This window comes from Hippopotamus amphibius, chromosome 17 (assembly GCF_030028045.1).
Source record: "Hippopotamus amphibius kiboko isolate mHipAmp2 chromosome 17, mHipAmp2.hap2, whole genome shotgun sequence".
NCBI classification, from domain to species: Eukaryota; Metazoa; Chordata; class Mammalia; order Artiodactyla; family Hippopotamidae; genus Hippopotamus; species Hippopotamus amphibius.
The window spans coordinates 49630865-49644106 of record NC_080202.1 but is presented as its reverse complement, the minus strand read 5'-3'; the positions used below and the strand labels follow the sequence as shown (position 1 = coordinate 49644106).

The 13242-nt window shown below is 38.8% G+C and overlaps 1 protein-coding gene across 1 annotated transcript in view; it reads right to left on the bottom strand.

The window, feature by feature from the left end:
• The window catches only part of LOC130839623 (leucine-rich repeat-containing protein 37B-like), a 49556-nt gene that overhangs the window by 33623 nt on the left and 2691 nt on the right, over positions 1-13242 (bottom strand). The window contains exons 2-3 of the mRNA XM_057713853.1: positions 12024-12095; positions 2743-2814 (exon numbers count right to left, since the gene is read on the bottom strand). Coding sequence (XP_057569836.1) covers positions 2743-2814; positions 12024-12095 — 144 coding nt within the window. The remainder of the gene's footprint in view (positions 1-2742; positions 2815-12023; positions 12096-13242) is intronic.

Sequence of the window (13242 nt, the reverse complement as noted above, 5' to 3'; positions counted from 1 at the left end):
ACATTGTCTATCATGGTTAAAGCCAATGCATGGACATAAAGCAAACTCAAATATTTATAAAATCAACAAATATCTGAGGAGGGAACAGAAGGAGGAAAATGTTTTAAAAGAAACACAGTTTTATTACTCCATGGTTCCCTCTTCTGTGTCTCTACAGCACTTTGTCATTATGGTTTGAGCTTATGTGTTTCTTTTCCGTGTGGGATCATGAGTTGCTAAAAGGAATCCTGTCTTATCCATCTTTGTGTTCACAACACTAGGCATAGTACATATTAGCATATTCTTTTTAAGCTTTTTTATTGATTGGCATTGCTTTTTAAAGAATGAGAATACCCATGCTAACATGAAGTAATCAGCTTAAAAAGTATTTCATAGTAGAAGGAATGACAGGCCTAATCCACTGAGCAGTTATCTTGTTTTTCTCCAAACTGTGTTTGTAAGGTTTGCAGCCCAGATAGCAGAGAAGGAGGCTAATACAAAAGTGGTTGTGGAAAAAAAAAAAAAAAAAAGGGAGTGGGGGAGGTGGAGATGGAAAAAAAAAAAAAAAAAAAAAAAAAAGTGGTTGTGGGACGTCCTGGGTGGCACAGTGCTTAAGAACCTGCCTGCCAATGCAGGGCACACAGGTTTGATCCCTGGTCTGGGAAGACCCCACATGCCATGGAGCAACTAAGCCCGTGTGACACAACTACTAAGCCTGTACTCTAGGGGCAGTGGCTTCAGTAGTCGCAGCATGTGGGCTCAGTAGTTACAGCACATGTGCTGTAGAGCCTGCAAGACACAACTACGGAGCCCACATGCCGCAACTACTGAAGCCCACATGCCTATAGCAAGTGCTCTGCAACAAGAGAAGCCACCGCAATGAAAAGCCCCCACTCACCACAACTAGAGAAAGCCCTAGAGCAGCAATGAAGACCCAATGCTGCCAGTAAATAAATAAATAAATAAATAAATAAATAAATAAATAAATCTATCTAAACAAAAGTGGTTGCCCCTTAAGGCTTTGAAAGTTTGATAATTAAAATAACTATTTTTATTTTTTTTTATAGTTGTGGCACACGGGCTTAGTTGCTCCATGGCATGTGGAATCTTCCCAGGGCAGGGCTCGAACCCGTGTGCCCTGCATTGGCAGGCAGATTCTTTACCACTGCGCCACCTAGGAAGTCCTAAAATAACTATTTTTAAAAGGCGGCATGTGAGGCTCTTTATACTCACTTCCCTAAGCCTTTTAAATTTGCAAGAAGAATCTGTTTCCCTAGAGGATCATTACTTGGCTTGAAAAGGATTAATGACATACACAGCTTTGGATGCCATGAACAAAGGACAAAAACTGAGCTTTTATAGCAATGGACACAGTATCTACTTATCCCTAAAAAAACAGAACTACTATGCAAGCATTTCTTCCTTGAGAAAGAAGCTGGAGAGCGAATTCCCTGGAGGCCCAGTGGACTCAGCACTTCAGCTTCTGGGGGCCTAGGTCAAATTCCTGCTTGGGGGAACTAAGATCCTGAAAGCTGTGGAGCGCAACCTAAAGAACCAAAACAAAACAAACGAAGAAACAAAAAAACAGGAACAAAAGAAGAGGCTGGAGAGATTTTTGTTAGGTACATTTCTGATATGCTTGTTTAGTGTCAACATTTCTAAATATACCACTTAACCACCATCTTAAACATTTTTAATATTGGTATAACGATTCCTGCATCACAATTCTTAACAATAGTCTGTTTATTTTAGTAACAATGTATTCTGGACAATACTGTTTATATAATTCACCTGCTTATTTAACATTGAAATATTAATTTAATTTAGATTAAATGATGAAAATTATGAGTTAATGGCATTCATATGAATGTTAGTGTTCTATATTTTCTTGTCCTGTAGGTGACAATTTGAGGTTAACATTTTTTTTTTTAATTGGCTGCACTGGGGCTTTGTTGCTACATGTGGGCTTTCTCTAGTTGTGGCGAGCGGGGGCTACTGTTCATTGTGGTGCGCAGGCTTCTCATTCAGGTAGCTTCTCTTGTTTTGGAGTACAGGCTCCAGGCACGCAGGCTTCAGTACTTGTGGCACACAGGCTCAGTAGTTGTGGCAATGGGCTGAGTTGATCCGTGGTATGTGAGATCTTCCTGGACCAGGGAACGAACCCATGACCCATGCATGGCAGGCGGATTCTTAACCATTGTGTCACTAGGGAAGTCCTGAGGTTAATTTTAATTCCTTTCATTTTACTAAGCAACTTTTTCAAACCTATTCTGTAAAGGGCAGATAGTAAATATTTTAGGTTTTGCTGGCCACATACAGTCTCTGTCGCATATTTTTCTTTCTTTTTTTTTTTCTTTGACAGCCCTTTAAAAACCATTTTTAACTTATGCGCTGTATAGAAACAGACTGTGGGCCAGATTTGATTGTAGGTCATACACAAAATATAAACAGAGAGTATATGAACACATACAATAAGGTTCATAGGGGAGTCTATTATTGCTCAAACCTCATCACCACTTTTCCTCTACAAATAAAGGGTTTTTTTTTAATGTATATCTTGTCTACATGATTAAAAAATTGAAAAAGAATAGGAGGTATTTAATGCTAGAGATGGGCTGGGGTCCTACACAGACTTACAGAACTGCAGGATTTTATTGCTGGAAGAAAATTGAAGAGATTATCTAACTTGAATCCCTTAAGTACTTTATAGATAATCCACTTTATAGATAAGAACTCATAAACAAATATGATTAATTAACTTACAAATACTGGAGGGATAGCAAGCCTTGAAAGGAGTCCTTATGTAATTCAGTCAAATGATTGTCACTGAGAATCCTGAAAAATGAAAAGGTTATTTCTGGATCAAAATGCAAAAGAAGTACAACTATTTACTACATAGGACTAACTCCTATATGTGGAGGAAAGCTGGGTAATGGTGCCACCCAAACATCCTATTTCTTATTTAATTTAGGGATGGTGATTTCTGCTCTGTTTTCATTTAAACCTTTCTTTTCATGTCCTCCTTTGTGTCCACCTCTCTCTCTCTCTCTCTCTCTCTCTCTCTCTCACACACACACACACACACCCTGCATCCATTCTTCCACCAAGTCATATAGTTAATGCCTACTCTCTAGATCACCAAGTCTCTGTTAGAACCCAGCTCTGGGTTTTAACCCAGTGTTGCAGAGCTGTCCTTCCCTCCCATCTTTCCCCAAACCTTATTGGGAAGTCCCATACAGAACTCTGTCAAGGCTGCAAATGAAGCCATCTGATTCTTCCCCCATTAAAAAGTGTTCTATAAAGATACATAATGTAATTGTTCAGGTTAATAATTATAAAACAAATCCCCATGTAACACCATTCATGTCAAGAAAGAATCCTGCCAACATCCCAGAAGCCCCCCGTGTACCCCTTTCCAATCACAACCCTCTCTGACTTCCTAGAGGGAACCACTATCCTGACTTTCATAAGAATTTGCTTGCTTTTTAAGTGTAGTTTTGTCTTTTCTATATCAGCCATAAACAACACACTTTACTCTTGCTTCTTCTTCAACTTTATCTAAGTGGAATCCTACTACATGTATTATTTCCTACATTGCTTCTTTCACTCAACATTATTTTGTAAAATAATGTTATTTTTGCCTGTAGCATGTAGTGTTGCATGTCCAGCTATATGAGGCTTCTGGGTACGTGAAAGTGGCTAATGTGACAGAGTTGAATTTTTAATTTAATTCATTTCAATTACTTTAAAATTTAAATTTAAAAAACCGACAATGTAATTATTGCAAAATATTTAAGTAGGTTTGCAACAGTTTGTGTATGTGATACTACTTTTTCAACTATAAATTTTATGAAATCTAAATACACATCAAGTATTTGTGGTAAAATTTTGCAACTAAATTGTAATTACAAAGAATTAGCATGGAAAAAAATGTAGAGTCTCTCAGTAACATTTTTTTAATTCTAACTTTTTTTCTCTACCTTTTTAAAAAATATTTATTTATTTATTTAGGCTGTGCTGGGTCTTTATTGCGGCATGAGAGATCTTTTTGCAGCGGCATGTGAGCTTCTTAGTTGTGACACTCAAACACTTTGTTGAAAAATGTAGAATATCTTACTAATAATGTATACAATGATTACATATTAAAATGATATTTTGGATATAAGGGTTAAGTAAAAGATATTTATTTTTTCTGTTTCTTTCTACTTTTATTTTTAAGTGGCTACCACAAAATTTAAGATTACCTGTGTGGTCTGCATTATGTTTCTGATGAAGTGTATGCCTTCTAACTCTATCACTATACCACACTTTATTTAGTCATTCAACTCTTGGTACACACTGAGACTTTTCTAGTTTTTAGTTATTAAAAACAATACTGCTTTGAACATGCTTGTATTTGTATCCTGATACATATTTGCCTGAGTTTCTCTAGGATGTAACAGGGATACAAAATTGTTTTCCTAAGTTGTGCTATTTCAAGTTGGCAGACTGAAACATATCTAGTCTCCACCCATTCAACTTCCACCAAAATCTCCAGGAATGCTAGGAAAGATATAACTTAAAAATTACCACCTTAGCTCAATGCGTGGGAACAGCTCCACAGATGCTCCCCTACCAGAAATGTCCTGGAACTGCCTACAGGGTGAACCATTGTAACAGTGTGGTAGGAGCAGCCTACAGCACACATCAACCCCACATCTTTCCTCCTTGATCCAGGCAGCAAAAGTGTCCTCCTCCAGGTAGCAGCAATTGGTGTCAGGAAGGAGGCAAGGTCCCAGGACCCTGGAAGAAAGCTTTGCACTCCCTGACTAGCCACCAGAAGGCACCTTCCACCTCTGCCTTATTCTCAGGGGAACCCATTGGGAGTAACAAGCCCCAGCAGCTCATTTCACTTCTCCCCTAAAGCTGGGAAACAAAAGCAGTAGAATCTCAACTACAAAGATGAACTGCACTCAGGAATGACCAAACAATGTGAGAAAGCCAACTCCATCAAGGACAGAAAACAAAAGCAAACATAAGAGCTTATAGCCACTCCCTCTTGCAAGAGCACCAGAATTACAACTAAATGCTGACCAATCATCAACAGAAAGACACTGGAACTCACCAAAAAAGACACCCCACATCCAGAGACAAAGGAGAAGCTGCAATGAGACAGTAGGAGGGGGCGCAATCGCCTTGAAATCAAATCCCACAAATGCTGGGTGGGTGTCTCACAAACTGGAGGACAGTTATACTGCACAAGTCCACCCACGAAAGTGAGGGTTCTGAGCCCCATGTCAGGCTTCCCCACATGGGAGTCCAGCAACGGGAGGAGGAACCCCATACAACCAGACTTTGAAAGCCAGCGGGATTTGATTGCAGGACCTCCACAGGACTGGGGAAAACAGAGATTCCACTCTTGGAGGGCACACAAAGAAGTGTGCTCACCAGGACCCAGGGGGAAGGAGCCAGTGACCTCATAGGACACTGAACCAGACCTACCTGCTGGTGTTGGAGGGTTGCCTGAAGAGGTGGGGGGCAGCAGTGGCTCACTGAGCAGACAGGGGCACTGGCAGCAGGGGTTCTGGGAAGTGCTCATTGGCATGAACCCTCCCAGAGTCCAACATTAGCAACACCAAAGAGCCTGTAAGCTCCAGTGCTAAGTAGCCTCCGGCCAAAGAACCAACAAGGTGTAAACACAGCCCCACCCATTAGCAGACAAGCAGATTAAAGTTTTACTGAGCTCTGCCCACCAAATCAGATTAAAGTCTTACTGAGCTCTGCCCACCTAGCCCTATCCACCATCAGTCCCTCCCATCAGGAAGCACCCACGAGCCTCCTAGACAGCTTCCTTCACAAGAGGGCAGACAGCAGTATCAAGCAGTATCAGCAGTATTTCATCTTGTGGAACTGAAAACCACAGCCACAGAAAGAGAGAGAAAATGAAAAAGCAGAGGACTTTGTACCAGATGAAGGGACAGGATAAAAACCCAGGAAAACAACTAAATGAAGAGGAGATAGGCACCCTTACAGAAAAGGATTCAGAATAATGATGGTGAAGATGATTCAGGACTTTGAAAAAAGACTGGATGCAAAGATCAAAAAGTTTACCAAAGACCTAGAAGAATTAAAGAACAAACAAACAGACATATGCAACACAATAACTGAAATGAAAAATACACTAGAAGGAACCAACAGCAGATTAACTGAGGCAAAAGGGCAAATAAGTGACCTGGAAGACAGAATGGTGAAAATCACTGATGCAGAAAAGAATAAGGAAAAAGGAATGAAAAGAGCTGAAGACAGCCTAAGAGACCTCTGGGACAATGTTAAACACACCAACATTTGCATCGTAGGCATCCCAGAAGGAGAAGAGAGAGAGAAAGGACCCGAGAAAATACTGGAAGAGATTATAGTTGAAAACTTCCCTAACATGGGAAAGGAAATGGCTACCCAAGTCCAGGAAGTGCAGAGTCCCAGGCAGGATAAACACAAGGAGAAACACACCAAGACACATAGAAGTCAAATTGACAAACATTAAAGACAGAGAAATGTTATTAAAAGCAACAAGGGGAAAACGACAAATAACATACAAGGGAACTCCCATAAGGGTAACAGCTGATTTCTCAGCAGAAACTCTGCAAGTCAGAAGGGAGTGGCACAGTATATTTCAAGTGATAAAAGGGAAGAACCTGCAACCAAGAATACTCTACCCAGCAAGGATCTCATTCAGATTCGATGGAGAAATCAAAAGCTTTACAGACAAGCAACAGCTAAGAGAATTCAGCACCACCAAACCAGCCCTACAACAAATGCTAAAGGAAGTTCTGTAAGTGGGAAACATAAGAGAAGAAAAGGACCCACAAAAACAAAAACAAAACAATTAAGAAAATGGTATTAGGAACATACATCTTGATAATTACCTTGAATGGAAATGGACTAAATGCACCAACCAAAAGACACAGACTAGCTGAATGGATACAAAAACAAGACCCATATATATGCTGTCTGCAAGAGACCCACTTCAGACCTAGGGACACATACAGACGGAAAGTGAGGGGATGGAAAACGATATTCCATGCAAATGAAAATCAAAAGAAAGCTGGAGTAGCAAGAGTCACATCAGAGAAAATAGACTTTAAAATAAAAAATGTTACAAGAGACAAGAAAGGACATTACATAAAGATCAAGGGATCCATCCAAGAAGAGGAGATAACAATTATAAATGTATATACTCCTAATATAGGAGCACCTCAATCCATAAGGCGAATGCTAACAACTATGAAAGAGGAAATGCAAGGCAGAAATAGAGACACAGATGTAGAGAACAAACACATGGACACCAAGTGGGGAAAGCGGGAAGGGTTGAGGGGGGATGAATTGGGAGATTGGGATACCAAATTGTACACTCTAAATATATGCTTTTTGTTGCCTGTTAACTGTACCTCAATAAAAGTTCTTAAAAAAAAAAAGAGCTTATAGCCAATGAATCAGAGTTAACACAGCACAAGAGGACGTTAGCATAGCATAATTATTACCCTCAGAGAGAGGGAAGCACATAGCATATCCATTAAAAAGAATCAACTCAAGAATATATGAATCAAAAGTGTTAGCAGTCATAAAAACTCAGTATATGAGCAGCAGAAATGACAGTTAAAGAGTAAATTAGAAAACTCAGAGATCCAGCCAATGACCTGTCCAGAGTGCAGAATGAAGGGCTCCGGGATGACGCAAAGTCAAGCCTGACACCTGGGTCTGCCCGAGGACTGTAAGGCCTGCTCTCACAATAAAGACTAGGAGCATGCTGGGGGGAGGATGGGGTGCTATTTTGCACCTGTTTCTTATACCTAATGAGCAGGAAGGCACATAACCAGTATCCCAAGAGTGGCGTGACGGTTCAGTAGAGAGCCAGCACAGGAGAAACTCTGTAAGATGTCAAAGAATCCCCTTCCTTGCAGGTACTATTAACGGTGGTGCGTCCTTCAGGAGCCTTGGGGATCTGAGCACATGCTGTGTTGCCTTGTGAAACTATTTCCATTGAGTCCTGCATTTAAAACATTCTGCTCTTCACTCAGGGTCTCTTGCTCACATGTTTATATTAATTCCATCTCATAGCTTAATTCCATCTCATAAATTAATTCTTTACTAATAGCTTATGAGAGTTAAAATATTACTACCTGAAAACTCTGCAACTCTCAGCTATTAAAGTGGTTCCTATTATAGAGAATACAATCACACACATGTTTAAAAGATCACTAAAACAAAAACACAAAAGACTTTAATTCCCACAAAGAACACTGGGAGCCCTGACAACGCTTCAAGGACCCTGACCTGCATTTGAAATTTACCACGTTAGAAGGAGCAGCAGTGATGGTCAGAATCCATGTTAGGGGGAATGGTCAACAGCTGGTGCTAAGATGGATTGTCTTCTCACCTCTGTTAAGTGGTGGCTTCATATCACCATGGAAATGATCCAAAAAGACAAAACCAATCAATGTGTCCAATGATGTTTACACTAACCCTTTTCATAATTTCAAAAGTTGGAAAAAACTCTCCCTCCCCATGTCATGTAACAAAATTGTATGTGTATACCATGAATGACACACAAAGGTCACAGGAAATGACGATATATGAAAAAACTCAAGAGAAAAGTGAAACTCATATATGCTAATTATAACTTTGAACGCTGACAAGGATTCAGTAAGGACGGCGAAGAGATGGGGCTGATCCTCAACTCTTCATGGCACTGTGCTCTCTGACTGGCTGAGGCCCACATCACCCTGGTTAGAGTCTGAATATCATGTGGGACAGGGAGTAAACAAAGACTATGTATTTTCAATTAATGTGGTTTCTTTTGGTGAAGTTGTCTGCATGACAGGACAGTAAAACAGTTTTAAATAACAATAACAAATTCAACCTAGAAGTAAAGTTGAAACTGAGAATGAGTCAGTCACAAAAAATTTCCAAAAAAGGAGCTTCAAATACTCAATAACTGAATAACTGAAATCAAATACACTGATGTGTAGAACTCCAAATATTCATTATGACTAAAGCAAAAATTTTAAAACTATGGGGAATCAGAGTTAAAGCCAGATCTCAAATTTTCTCAGCCATGAAAATATCAAAACCAGGCATGAAGTAACAGTTAAGAAACATCCATGTTTAACTTCTGACCAGGGTTCTGGTCTAAGGCAATCTTCCGAATTTCACATTCATTCTTGATTCTATATTATTGACAATTATCCTTCTCTCCACCTCAGTAACTTCTAGGAAACTGAGAGGCCTCAGGGTTGGTCTGCTGGTTGGTTTGACTTAAGTATGTATATAATACAAACAGTAGGCCATTCTGGAATTGATTTCCTCTCCTTCCCCTACTTTCTTCTCTCCAAAGTACTTATCAATACTTGAAATTATATCTATTTATTATACTTATATACTTATTTTTATGTATTTGTAAACCCCCTGAGAACTGGGATACTTAGGCTGGTTTATTCTTGGGCCTGTATCCCTAGCATGTAAAACAGTTGCTGGCATGTACTAGATACTCCAAAAATATTTATTGAATGAATTCAGAAAGTGACAGGTACTTTCATTTAACTATCAGATACTTTTATTTAAAGCAGTCATCCACTTAGCATCACTCATGAAGATAAGTACAGGAAAAGAAATGTCATTCTTCTCCCCTACATTTGTGACTCAATCTTCTGAGACAAGAATCCTTTGAGAATTTCATAAAAGCAATGGTTCCTGTCCCTAGAAAACTGCACTCTCTTGAACGCATGCAAAAGTGTGCATGCAATTTCCATCTGTGGATGATCCTTTTAGGGCAGAAGTCTATGAACAGAGTGGACTGAATCCAGAGGGCAGAACTTGGATGAGAAACAAAATTACATCTCAATTTTCACAAATCTCTATCTAAAATCAGCATTTCCTTCCATTTTGAATGTAGGCAACACATCACACCAGATCAGCAGTATAGTTAATTTGGTCCCCAATGGAAATCACAGATCATCTGCTACCACGTATATGTTACAGATATCTCAAAACACCATTTATTCTCATCACTACCTTGGAGCTATGATATTTATAAGACCTACCACCATATCCTGTTATTTAATGTGTTAAGAGCATATTTATTAGTATATCACAAACTTTAAAAATATTCTGAAAACTATTTCAATATAATTAGTTTGCTTTGTTTTTCTATCTATTTTAACTTACTATACATTTCAAAACAAGATCCCAAGAACATAAGCTTCTTCAGATCACCAGAGAGATGTACATGGGTGAGCAGGAGGGAAGGTTAAGAAATTCTGCCTTGGGGAATCATTGAACCCAAGTTAGGAACCTCTGCTTACAATGTATAAACCTCAAACTGACTTAGAAATCTTCAAACATTACCAGACTCATGTTATAGTGTATCACCTCCCAAACACATGCTTTTTAAAAAATTAATTTTTAATTTCAATTTATTTTAAAAAAGTATGTAATATATATTCACATGGCTCAAAATTCCAAAAATATATAGCACACGATCCAAACTTTTTGTCTTACCTCTGTCCCTCAGTCTACCACCCCAACTCTACTCCCCAGAGGAAACTAAGTTATCTATTTTTGTGCCAAATGACTTTCATTTTTCTTACAAGTTTGGGAAATAAAATCTCCAACTTAGATGCTATCATGGGAAATATAAACTACAGATAGTATTTAGGAAATCTGTAAATTAAAAAAATTGTCTGCTAGTATCATTTTTTTCCTCTAATATCCAATAAGATATCAGACTAAGGGGGCACCTCTTTAAGAGCTGTCATAAACCCTATTTTTAGGTTGACTGTTATGTCTTTTATTATTAATTCAGAAGTCATGTATGACTTGTCTATTCAAGTTGAACTAATGATATGACCACAAACTCTCATGAAAAATTACTTTGAATGTGTTTTTCCAAATTCACTTGGGTATCTAAACTGGCTTTTTCTACAAATGGAGATAAAAAATAGTAACAGAAAAAAGGGCAAAGGACAGACAATTCATGGATAAAATACAAATGTTCAGTAAACATATAAAATATTTAAATTCACAAGTAATCAGAAAAATTCAAATTCAGATGGGACTCCTTTTAGTCACCCACCAGATCAGCAAGAAAAAAAAAGAAAGAAAGAAAAAAAGGAGAGACTATCAGTGGTGAAAGGGTGTGGGGAAATGAAAGTCATCACAGAATGTTGACTGGCGCTTAAGCTGACTCAGCCTTTTTGAGGGCAATGAAAATTTTATATCTGCAGAGTCTTCACACCAACAATCCCAGTTTTAGATAACGATTCTGCAGAAATATTTGACCAGGTTCACAAAGATGCAGGTACAAGGACAGTAACTGCATCGATGCAGTAACAAGAAAACTGGACATGATCTAAACATCCTTCAAGGGGGGCAGTATTAAACTGTGATACATTCACACTATGGAATACCATGCAGGAGTTTAAATGAATGGGGTAACCACCTATGTACCGGGAAGGAAAGAAATCTACCAAGGTGACTCAAAAATTATCTGCACTCTGGCTGTAGAAATTCTATTGCCACAGAATGGATAATTTTTGCCTCACCCTCCTAAGACATAGCATGAAGTGAAAGTCAAGTTGCAGGAGATTATCATTTATGTAAAAAATAAAATAAAATCACACAGCAAACCTATGTTCCTACTTTAAATATGCATTTACTCAAATATATGGAAGAGTCTGCAAGGATATATACTAAACTCAAAGTCGCATGGGTGGGGGATTAGGGCACAAGGAGGGTTTTCACTATACCTGTTATTTCATTTTTACGTATTGAGAATATAATGTATTACGTGTATAATGGGAAAGGACGTTAAATTGGCTTTTACTGATTTTAAAGAAGGCCTGCCAAATTTAATTTTCTAAATAAACACAGAATTTCAATCAGTAGGTTGCTTTGGGATATGGAGGGGAAAATACCTTTTCTCACAGCTATTGACCTCAAAATTCTGGACCAAGAAGGGTCTTACAATGCAGTTAGCTCTTTGTATTCGTATTTGGAGAGAATATACTCACAGTGTCTCAGTCCAACGGTATGCCTTCCATACATTTTCACCAATGTGAGAAATAGAGTTTCCTTGGAAATTTCTGTGAAGAAACACAGTTCACATCCTTGAGTCGGCAGGAAAAGAATGAGGAGAATAAGTAAAAGAATCATGGCCACCTTGTGGGGAATATTCAAATGCAGAAGAGACCAGTTTTCTCATTCCCACAGCTTCTCAGCTGCCCAGTGTGCACAATTAATAAAGACATAACGTGAGGCCACTGGCACAAACGACGCGGCCTTTCCTCAGAACCTGAACTTCCTCTCTGTCCAGTTTCTTGGATACATAATGCCAGTTGCTTTGAATGTAAGTCTTTTTTTCCCCAAAATCACTTATGTGTCTAAAATGACTTGTACCAATCAATGAGAAAAATGGCAAACACTGCTCAATATCAGCAGATAAATATGAAGAAATCCTATGCCAGGCAATACCAAAGGTTTGGTTAGTGCCCTCAAAATCTCTCCACATGTTGGAAGGATAAGGGCAGTTAGAACTTGGAAGGACTAATATGAAAACATCTCTTAGACATATTGCGTAGGGAAAAGCACAAAGCACTGAGCAAGGAGTGAAGTTATCACCTCAGAGGAACAAATGCAAAGGAAAGAGGTTGGAAGGAAGGACACCATCAAAATAGTAACAAGAGTTACCTTATTGGTGGTGGGAAGATGGGGTACAATTTTCACATCTCATCCTATATAATTCTGTGACTTTTTTTTTTTTAAGAGAATGTACCTGAGAATTAGACATGTTCAAGAGAAGCTGTTAAAATGTCAGAGGTTCAGTTTCAACCACTCATTCAGTGGATGGCTTTGAATCTTTACCTTTAGCTTTGCCCTCTTCCCTCAGCAACAATGAAACTATTCAGTTTATATGCACATTCTTCAGGGGGCTCAGAAAGAAGTCAAAACAGATACATCTCTGCCCATCTGCCTAAGGGACATTTCCACTCAAACAGAGCCTTCTGGGTGCTTTCTGCTCACCAGTAATAGATGCCTAAAACTGAACTCCTCTCCCTCAAACTGACTCTCCTTCCCCACTGCTGTATTTCCACCTGTTACACCACCATCATTGTGCCCTTCAACACACGTGATTTTCCTCTTTCCTGTATATCCAATCCTCCAACTCTAGTCAGTTACTACATCTTGTCAGTTCTTCCTCTGTAGTGCTCTCAGAATTTTTTTTTCTACTCC